Source organism: Apis cerana, linkage group LG6 (assembly GCF_029169275.1).
Source record: "Apis cerana isolate GH-2021 linkage group LG6, AcerK_1.0, whole genome shotgun sequence".
NCBI lineage: Eukaryota > Metazoa > Arthropoda > Insecta > Hymenoptera > Apidae > Apis > Apis cerana.
The window spans coordinates 15,031,679-15,042,289 of NC_083857.1; the positions used below are offsets into that span (position 1 = coordinate 15,031,679).

Here is a 10,611-nt window from a genome sequence, read left to right on the forward strand (position 1 = left end):
TACATAGATATTAAACTGTATTGCTCAATTTGTCGCAGTGAAATAAAGAATAGCAGGGATAGCCTTTGTCTTTTCTATCGCGTTTTCTTTCTTTTTCTTTTATTTCTACTATTATTTTTTCCCTCTTATTTCTCGTCCTTCCCTTCCTTTCTTCTATTTTATTTCTATATTTTCCTCATTTCCTGCTATAAATAATATTAATTATCTGTATAAAATAATTGAATAATAAAATAATAAATATTATTAAATATTATAATGATTACAAAACAATCTTATATTCCAATTTTATTAAAACGTTAATATTTATCCTTTCATATTAATCATCATTTTTTTTAAATAATTTTTTTTCATAAATAAAAAAAATTAAAATTATAAAATAAGCACAATAATTGTAAAAAAATTTAATAACATAAAATCTTTATTGCTTAAGTTTTCAAATATACCCTTTTAATTTTCAATAAACATCTTGTCATTATCTAATTGAAAAGATCATCATAATTGATAAATAAACGCATAAAATATACCAAGATATTAATAATATCTAATGATTGATTCTCAAAAAAAAAAAATATTTGTTTTACTTACATTTGCAAAAAAACATAATGAAAAGGTGATTGACCTTTCGAGCATAGATATCGAGCTACAGGTGGTGCGCATTCGTTCTACGGGGAAAATTGGAGACCGACTATCCAATGTCGGCATGCATCTAAATGGTTTTTATCTAATAATATCATGCTAGGATTGCTTCGATCTCACCCTAATTAATTTTCTTTCAACTTTTCCAAAATTCGAATCCGTTTCAAGCAACTGATCCAAATCTTCAATTGGGAATTTTTCTCATTTCATACAGTATAGTATAAGAGAATATTTTCGATATTATTTTTCTTGTTTAGATTTCGCTTTTTCTCTCTATCTCTCTTTCTCTTTCTATCTCCCTTCTCTTCTTTCTTCCGCCCTCTCTTCTCTTGCTCAACCGTTTTTTCCTCGTGACGAAGCAAAAGGTTATTATTGATGTGCAAACTAAATATTAGAATTGATGCTAATAATGGAAGATATTTTCCAGAAATAAGTGGCCATACGTAGGTGCGAACGATAACGATCGATACGCATGTCCAAAATTGTTTGTTTCGCGGTACTCCCGACCACTGATTCACCTCGTAACGATCGAACGTCTACTAGCCTCGGCTCCTGGCTCAGTTTGCCTGACTGAATATCACCCCGGGGAAACGTTACAGAGCATGCGTCAACCTCCGCGTGACTATTAACTTATTCGTTTTCCAGTTGCGCGGTTCATCACCTTTTAGCTTTTAGGTAAAGTTATTTTTCAATGCTGTTAACGATACATTTTCTTTCACTTTTTCACTCTCTTTTTTTTTCCCTTTTTAAATTTCAAGCTTTTTCCATTCGTTTTTTTATCTGTCCCATTTTATCTATCTTAATTTGCATTTCTGTGTTAAATAAATGATAATTGAACGTGTTAATGAAGTTACAGTTTATTTTTGCCTATCATTTTGCATTTTGGAAGACAGATACATAAAATTGTAGGAGAGATATATGTAATTTAGTTCCATATTTTTCTTTCAAAATAGAGAGAGAACATTTTGTTTGTTCTCTGCAAGTTATATTATCGAAATGCAAACACGATCGCGATAAGAGCGAAAATCCAGCAAGGGTGAGCAACAGAGTGACGTTACGAGGAGGGCTAAAGAAAAGAAGAGAAAAGGATAACAAGAAAGAGAGGGAAGGAGAGAAAGGGAGATTTCTAAACATAGTAAAAGATCAATATAGTTAGACATTTAATAATTTCTGTTTAAAATTTATGCATTGGAATTATAATATATATTACTGTCATTCAAGATAAATATTTTGTAAGTGTAATAATTTATCGATGACACAAGAAAAATTATTCAAGCAAAATATACGTACGTATATTGAAGTTTTATCTGTGTTACTTAAAAAGGATAAAATTGAAATATGGAAATTTAATTGATTGCAAATTATTTTCTACCTTTCTTTTTTCTCATAGATACACGCATGTAATATAATTTCCAATTTTGTTGAATAATTTTCGCCGCGTGATTTCGACGAAAATTTTCTATCCTTTCTAGAAAAGCCTTTTTCTCGTTTAGCTCCTGTTCCTCCTTTAATTGTTTATATAAATTACGTTGTGCGATGAGCTGATCCTTCAAGATGTATGTATGAATAGAATTTAAAATTTTTATCATAAATTTGATTTGTAAATATATAAAATAAATATTAAAATATTTTTGGCTCACCTGAATAATGGCGTATTCGTTATTGATACAATCTTTTTCAGTTAAAAGAGTACTTTTATACGTATAAAGTGATTCGATATCTTTGTCATATTTTACCATTTCATCTAGATATAGTTTTTTCATTTTATATCTGTATATTATAGTTTATTATATATAATTAAGTGTTATTTATTTAACAATTCTTTTATATTTTACAGTTTCTAGTTTTAATATAATTTTATAAATCGATAGTATAATAATAAGATTATTTTCTTACCGTTTCTTGTATAAATCATTAATTTCCAATTGGTTTATTTCTTGATTAGATTTTAAACGGAGATCGAACTTTTCGATTTCCATTTCCATAGATTTTATTTTTATTTTATTCTTTAAATTTGCATCTAAAATCTTGGATGAGAATTCTTCTCTAAAAGAGTATCAAAAATAATTTTTTATCAATAAAACTTTATTAAGTACTGTATGTATATGTATAGAATAAATATATGTTAAATTGTTAAAAATAAATATATATTTTTCACTCATATATTCAAGGATTATATTTATTTTAGTTTTAATTTGTTAGAATAGAAAGAATATATAGAAAATTACTTACGTTCGTTTTTTTATTGTCTCTTTCAAATTTTCTTCGATATTCTCTTTTGCAAGTTTTATTGCTTCCAATTCTAATTCGACATTTCGTTGAAATTGCTTAAAATTTAAACTTTCTTTATGAAGAAGACTCTTCCGTTCTATTGAAAATAATATATTGTTTGTCTTTAAATCTTTTTTCAAAATTTACACAACAAAAGTTAAATAAATAAATATATTTTTTAATATTTATTTTTAAATTATTTAATATTATTAACACGGACGTATTTACATAAAAATTTACATACGTATCATTTCATGTTTAGCTTTCTCAATATCGCACAATTTATTACTTTCATCCCATATTGTTTCCTTTTTTAGGTGCTGCTTCGCATTGTTCTCGATCAAATGACAGAATAACTTAAGTTTTTCAATCAGTATTTTCTTTCGTGAATAAAAATCTTGATTGATTCTCTTCTCGATTCCAACATGCTGTATAATTATATGTTATGTATATTAATTTATTAATTTCATTGCTTTTTTTATTTATTATGTATATTTAATTTGACAAAATATAAAATTATCATATGTTAAGCGCTTAGATTAGAATTAGAATTAGAATTTTTATACTAAACCATGATTAAAAACAAAATATTATGTCCAAAAATAAAAAAAATATGATACACTTTAAATAATGATTCACATTTTATTATTATTTTTTTTTCGTGTATATTATTTATTTCCTTCTATTTAAATACTACATATATTATTAATAATTAATTAATTAATCAATTATTAATTAATTAATTATTTATCAATTACTTACTTTTTTCGTGAATATCGTTAAACATTTATCCATTTAATCGATATTAATTTGATATTTCTTCTCTAAATTAATTAATCCTGTATAAAATGCAATTAAACTAAATGTTTGGTTACACTATGTACATGATCGTTGATATTTGTTCGTATATATATATACAGTGCATACGTAATAAAGGTTTAAAGTTTTCTGTGTCCATAGTTACGAGTTGATATAGTTATTTCCATAATTCCATAATTTCCATAATCAGATTTATTTATTTTGATTTAAATACAATAAACTTCATTTAAAAACATACTATTATACAAAATAGAATTTTTTGTTATAAAAATCAAGTAAAATAAAATTTAATTACAAAATTATATATAACTATTGTATATATTATATATTCATATAAGCAAGTTATGTTTTATAGTACAATATAAATATGAATGTTGTGTATATAGTAGAAAATAAATTTCGGATTTAAAAGTACTTTAGAATATTTAATGAAATACAATATTATTTTAGAAAATTTGAATTATTAATGCTTTTTCTTCAATGTAAACAAATTATTAACTATACGTGAGCTAAACAACATACCTTATGTAATAATGCTTTGAATCTAAATTTTTTTTTCATAATCCATTGTATAATTGTTAATTGTTTTAGTTAAATCATCTGTCGCTTGGTTGCGCTAGTGTTGATGCTAGAACGCTGGTGCTGCTACGTCGATGCAATTGCTAACAGGTATTAGTTGGCTTTAGATCGAAATATCGTTAAGTGTATAGGGAGTCGTCTGCGATATAATAAATATGGCGTACCGCGGTGTAAAAGGTTCTGATCCATTCGTATCAAAAACATCCCGAAATGAACGTTTTGCGCAAATGTCAAAACAAGAACAGATTATTCAACAAAAAAAGCTTGAAATACAGGCAAAAATGCAAGAGCAAAAAGCAAAAGAAGCTGTGGAAAACTTGAAAAAAACGAACGCGCTAGCTCCGAATTTGATAGAAAATAAAATGAATTCTTCCAAGTGAGTAACTATTACGTTAATATCTATCTAAATCATTTCAAATATATTAGTGCATAAGTGTGTTAAAATATCGCAAACATCTTTATTATTCTTTTTGTAATTTAATCCTGTTACTCATTTAGCTTTATATTGTGAATGAAATATAATGTGTGTATATGTATGTGCGCGCGCGCGTGCTTGTGTATGGACATGTGTATAAATGTCAAAGTATTGCTAATAAATTTGTTATATATTAAATATAATATATTTTACTAATAATTAACTAATATTGTGTAAAATACTAATAATAATATTTATTGTGATTTCTTAAAAATTATTACTTGTTGATTTGATACTTTTATATAATAATTTCTTTTAAATAGATTATATTTTTTTCCAGAAAAGATGAAGATAAACCAGTGTCTCAAACAATTAATTTATTTGCCAATGATGGTAGCTTTTTGGATCAATTCAAGAAAATTGCAAGTAACAAAGGAACAGGAAAAGGAGAATTGATGTTTCCTTTGAAATTGGAAGAGAAAAAGGAAGAAAAAATTAAGGATATTTCACAGGACAAGGAACGAAGAAGAAATAATGACAGAAATAAAGATTGGGAGAATAAAAAAGAACGTAGAAGAGAAGATATTCATTGGGAGAAGAGTTCTGAGAACAGACATAGCTCTTCTTCCAGTCCATCTCCGACTAGACGTCCAACATCTCAAAGTCCAGAAGCCAGACGTTCATTTAATCAAGTAACTTCTAATGGACAGCGTATGCAGCACAACCATCCACAATTTATTTCTCGGAATGGAAATCTATCTACTGTTCCTTCTCCTGCATCTCAACCTATGACACATCTTACTGGCGTACCATCACCTAATATGAGGAATATTGTAACCAATATACCTCCTCCGAATCTATCAAAAATGCCTCCTCCAAAAAATATGTGTAACACTTTTCCTAGACTTGATGATCGATCTGGAGATCCACGAATGCAAATATCATCACCTCATACGATTCGTCCACCTCCACCTCCACCTCCACCTCTACCTCCTCTTCCTGTGCAACCTCCTCAACCTGTTCCAAATACTAATATACCTCCACCAAATATTCATATGTCTCGAACAATATCGTCCAATTTACAAAGTTTACCACCACCACCACTACCTTCACCAAATCCACTAGCACCTTTATCATCTTCTTCGACATCATCAACATCGTCAACATCGTCATTATTGTTGTCATCACCGCCTCCACCACCACCTTTATTATCGTTATCTTCTTCCTCTGCTTCCTGTTCCACTTCCTCCATTATCTCCTCTTCATCCTCCTCTATCACCACCTCTTCTTCTTCCTCTTCTACATTGATATCAACTGGCTTACAACTTCCCTCATCGATAACATCGTCGTCGCCATCGCCATCGTCGTCATCATCGTTATCGTCACTACCGTCATCATCAACGTCGTCGTTGTCAGCATCATCGTCATCGAATCAATTGCCACTATCTTCGTTGTCGTCTACGTTATTAGTGTCATCAGAATCAGACACCCGACAACATGTACTTTCAACCGGACCGCAGTGTGGTGTACCACCTCCAACACCATTGCAACCTATGAATTTACCGCCTCCAAACATTCCTCCTCCGAATTTGTTACCAACAATGACGCAAATACCACCAAGTATAATGTCAATTCCGGCGTCACAGACAATTGTGGTCAGTGTACCGAATGCATCAAACGTGCCAAATGTTCCAAATGTTCCACCGCCAAATGTGATACCATCCGTGATGATGTCCGCTCCACCACCAGTTCACAATGTGCCGTCGAGTATAAATTCAGTTCCTCCGCCTAATTTGAATATTCCACCTCCGAATGTGCCGCCTCCTTCCTTAATCCAAAATGCTGGGCCACCGCCACTTTCTTTAATGTCAACCAGTTATCCTCTTCCTAATCAAGTCGCTCAGGTACCTATGGGACCACCTAACATACAAGTGCCACCACCAGTGAGGCCATTGACTGGTCTACGAGCCTCTGAGCAGCTAGGTACGATATGTCGATTATTTTCATTTAATTTCTTCATTTCGACGTATCGCCGCGTGTTTACATTCATGAAGAACAAGTTGTTCCCTATAAAACGGATCACTTGTTCACGCAATCCAGAGTATGCGTGCGTGTGTGCGCGCGCGATACGCCGAATACAAGACAATCGTGGGCAAATACGAAACTTGCGAAAAGCAAATTCGTGCAAGATTGATCTATTCGTGTAGACGAATATCGTGTTCTACACTACAGAAACAAAAACAAAAACCAGAGTTTTAGCGTTGTTACGCATGTCTGACAAAGGCTTCTAAGTGTGTCCCGTAGAGGCTGAGCAGTTGGCACGCATCGTCGCTGAGTGTGGGGATGAAATCGAACAGGAAGCGCGAGAGAAGAATGCCCAAGATCCTAAATTATGGTAACTACTGTCCTCACTGGTCTCCATCTGTAGTCTCTTAACGTGTCGCGTTATCATTTATCATATTTTCTTTATTTCAACTTATATGCCGTTTTTTCTTTTTTTTTTTTTTAATTTTTAATACTCTAAATAAGTAAAATAATGTATTAATAATCAACAAAACTTGTCGAATAGTATCGTTCCGTATTTTTTTTTTTTTTATGAATAATGAAATTATATCGATAATATAATAATATTTAACGATACGTAAAATGCCTTTCTTTCTTTCTTATTATTTTATTTCTTTCTTTTTCTTAATAAGGATACAATTTTTTTTTTAATATATATTATAATATTTATTCTAATTTATTTCTTTCACGAGATGGAGATAATAGTCGAAGATTTGAATATTAACGAGTAAATTAAAATAAATTTATTATTTTACACATGCAATGCAAATTTACGAATCGTTTTCTTATAAAGTTACTATATTTCTTTCAATCTAAAGGAATCTAATTTAGGAGACTATGTTACTCGTCAGAGTCTTAAGTATTATTTTAATCAAGGTTTCTGCACCAAAAGCAAAGTGCAGCCTATCTGCAGTACAGGGGATTGGTGGCAAAATTTCGCGCCGATAAATCCTCTAAGGAAAGTAAAAACAGTGGTGCGGAACTCTATTGTCCGGAAGAAGCTCTCAGCGACAATGACGATAGTGATCAAGGCCCCATTTCTAACAAACATATTTCTTCACAAGGTAAGTAATATATATATATTGTATTTTGAATCGAGTTATCATGATGTTATGATTTTGATATTTACTTTATTTTTTGTATGAGCAGAAAAAAAGCGAGAAAGAGAAAATGAGGATAATTCTACAAAAGAGGATAATAAGGAAGAACGTAAACGAAAAAGACGTAGCCGATGGGGTGATCCAGATAATAAAGTGCCCATATCAGAAATAAACACGATAACCACTCATAGTAAACAACAAAGTAGTGGTAGTTTCTCACAGCCAGGTATTGCAATTCCTGGACAAATTGGACAACCTGCTGTTATAATACCTCCGCCGAAAGTGCAACGTACTGAAACAAAAAATCCTATGTTGACTAAAATATCAAGAAACGATCCAGCTTTGATACAATATGCTCGACAAACTTTTGGTACTTTGGATCTCACCGAGGAACAATGGAAAAAAGCCGAAGATCATTATAAGGTAATAAAATTGAATATAAAATTTGATCTCAAATTCATTATTTTGATTAAATTTCTCGAATTGTATCGACTCATTTTTCATTATAACTTATATTTAGATAAATCTTCTATATCAAAATTTATTAAGAAAACGAGAAGAAGTAAGACGTTTGGAAGCACAGGGTAAACACAAATATGAATATGATAGTGATGAAGAAACAGAAGGTGGTACTTGGGAGCATAAACTTAGATCTGCCGAAATGGAAGCAACACAAATGTGGGCAGAAGAATTAACAGCGCAAGCGGAAGGAAAACATCATATTGGTGATTTCTTACCGCCAGATGAACTTAAAAAATTTATGGAACAATATAATGCAGTTAAGCAAGGGAAAGAACCTGATCTTAGTGATTATAAGGAGTACAAACTGAAAGAAGACAATATAGGTACTTATTTTACATACGTATGTGTGAAAATGTGTATTTATGCGCACACATATGATATAATATAATTTTTTAACAATTTTATTCAATAGATAAACTATTAATGTTTAGGATTTATATAAATTTTAATTGTTTAGGATTTCAGATGTTACAAAAACTTGGTTGGAGCGAAGGACAAGGATTAGGTAGTGAGGGCAATGGTCGCATTGAACCCATTAATAAGTAATTCATTCTTATATCGTTCTTATAATCTTTATATTACTTTCAGGTGCATGTAAGTGATAATTATTTTTTTTAGAGAATCTCTTTTCATTATTATTATTCGATTTTATTATTCATTTTAAGCTATTGTTTTTATTTTCTTTTAGTTTTATTTTTTATCTTTTAATTAATTTTTTTAACATCTATTATTTTTTTTAACAGAGCAACTAATAGATTTGATAGCGCTGGTTTAGGTTCTGAAAGACCTGATGGTGTGTCCAGAGATGATGATGAATTTGATGCCTACAGAAAGAGAATGATGCTTGCCTATAGATTTAGGCCTAATCCTTTGGTAATAACTTCTCCATATGTATGAAATATATTCAATGATAAATATAGAATAAGCGTTCTTCTTATTTATAATATTAATAAATTTTTTTCATTTTTTTTATTTTCAGAATAATCCTCGACGACCTTATTATTGAAAAAAAATTGATAGATCATATTTATGGCATTATATATTAATATTTTCCATCTAGTTGGAAAAAAATTGTCGTTATTTTGTATATTTGAAATACTGTAAATGTAATAAGATTACAGTTATAAACCATGTTATGCTCTAAATGCGTGATAATATAATAAATAAAATCATAAACTTGTTTCTAATTTTTGTATCTTTTCTTTTTTATTTTATACCTATATTAATATTTAATAATTATGTTAATTATTTCATAAATTAATATCAATTATTACTATTCAATTTAATAAATAATAATAATTTAACTTAGATTTAAAATAACTTTAAAATAAATTACATTAAAAATATACATAATAAAGTAATGTAGAAAAATTAAATAACGAATTATTTATATAACATATTCAATAGTTATATTATATTCATAGTTCACGTTATGATGGAATATTGCTTGTTCTTATACCGTTTTTGAGCAGGCAAGGATAATTGACTAACAAGCAGATAAATAACCGGTTCGTTCACTTTAATCGCTTTTACATTACTTTCATGTGATTATCCAACTTATACGAAATATTTTAATCATTTATAAAGTTTTCAAATTCATCATATCGATTTACATTTATATATTTATTTTTTTATACATAATTTATACAGATATGCACATGCACTCTTTTTTTCTCCCTCTCTTATTTCTGTTTCCTTCTCTTTGCTTACCTTCACTTTTATCCGATTTATATCTTTTCTATTTTTGACAAGTTTTCCAAATTATTTTATTTTTAGTTTTATACGTATTACATTTTTCTGATTTTTAATTATTTCATTTATCTATCCTTAATATTGTTTTACATATTTTATAGCATATTTTATATCGATGTGCCCTGATAATCATGGAATGTACATTTCACAGTAATATCAAGTATGTTCTCGTTTCTCGATCGACAATTGTATCGACACTCGATCAAGGTGAAAAGTCTGAAACATTCTCTTAGAATGTAAGAAACATTCTCGAATTAATCATTTTTACATAAATTTTTCTTATTATTACATTTAAAAAATAAAAAATCTGAAATATGAAGCTGAATTTAATTATAATTCACCATTATTACTTGTTTTATTTAAAAACAATTTTCATTCTGCATTTAAATTAAATTTAATTCGCAATAAATTAAATACATTATTGTATTTATAATTTTAATATAATTGTTATAT

The 10,611-nt window shown here is 29.1% G+C and overlaps 2 protein-coding genes across 7 annotated transcripts; one reads left to right on the forward strand and one right to left on the reverse strand.

The window, feature by feature from the left end:
• Positions 1–59: 59 nt before the first annotated feature.
• LOC107999636 (uncharacterized) lies at positions 60–4,386 on the reverse strand. Of its 4 annotated transcripts, none has more exons than XM_062076655.1 (10): positions 4,249–4,365; positions 3,835–3,963; positions 3,670–3,746; positions 3,152–3,335; positions 2,869–3,004; positions 2,533–2,682; positions 2,277–2,406; positions 2,009–2,183; positions 586–1,448; positions 60–182 (listed from the first exon to the last, which is right to left on the reverse strand). In XM_062076655.1, the coding sequence occupies exons 3-9, from the start codon at positions 3,700–3,702 to the stop codon at positions 1,390–1,392; spliced, it is 867 nt and encodes a 288-aa protein (XP_061932639.1). In that variant the 5' UTR covers positions 3,703–3,746; positions 3,835–3,963; positions 4,249–4,365; the 3' UTR covers positions 60–182; positions 586–1,389. The 4 variants fall into 4 exon arrangements, with proteins under 4 accessions (XP_061932639.1, XP_028523404.2, XP_061932638.1 ...); XM_028667603.2 differs by having other exon boundaries at positions 60–185; XM_062076654.1 differs by lacking the exon at positions 3,835–3,963 and having other exon boundaries at positions 60–185; positions 4,249–4,386.
• LOC107999698 (uncharacterized) lies at positions 4,323–9,593 on the forward strand. Of its 3 annotated transcripts, none has more exons than XM_017059689.3 (9): positions 4,323–4,681; positions 5,061–6,703; positions 7,025–7,115; positions 7,661–7,848; positions 7,934–8,307; positions 8,405–8,729; positions 8,864–8,948; positions 9,150–9,279; positions 9,386–9,593. In XM_017059689.3, the coding sequence occupies exons 1-9, from the start codon at positions 4,461–4,463 to the stop codon at positions 9,410–9,412; spliced, it is 3,084 nt and encodes a 1,027-aa protein (XP_016915178.2). In that variant the 5' UTR covers positions 4,323–4,460; the 3' UTR covers positions 9,413–9,593. The 3 variants fall into 3 exon arrangements, with proteins under 3 accessions (XP_016915178.2, XP_016915179.2, XP_016915177.2); XM_017059688.3 differs by having other exon boundaries at positions 4,386–4,681; positions 7,013–7,115; XM_017059690.3 differs by lacking the exon at positions 9,386–9,593 and having other exon boundaries at positions 4,385–4,681; positions 7,013–7,115; positions 8,864–9,000; positions 9,150–9,230.
• Positions 9,594–10,611: the final 1,018 nt, after the last annotated feature.

Bases quoted from the DNA above. Each gene is read 5' to 3' on its own strand.
- LOC107999636 (XM_062076654.1), bottom strand. From the start codon at position 3,702: ATGGATAAATGTTTAACGATATTCACGAAAAAA. The intron at 3,336-3,669 runs GTAAGTAATTGA...ATAATTATACAG, and splicing joins TAACGATATTCACGAAAAAA to CATGTTGGAATCGAGAAGAG. The intron at 2,184-2,276 runs GTGAGCCAAAAA...TACATCTTGAAG, and splicing joins ACGAATACGCCATTATTCAG to GATCAGCTCATCGCACAACG.
- LOC107999698 (XM_017059688.3), top strand. From the start codon at position 4,461: ATGGCGTACCGCGGTGTAAAAGGTTCTGATCCATTCGTATCAAAAACA. The intron at 8,730-8,863 runs GTACTTATTTTA...TTAATTGTTTAG, and splicing joins ACTGAAAGAAGACAATATAG to GATTTCAGATGTTACAAAAA. The intron at 9,280-9,385 runs GTAATAACTTCT...TTTTATTTTCAG, and splicing joins GATTTAGGCCTAATCCTTTG to AATAATCCTCGACGACCTTA.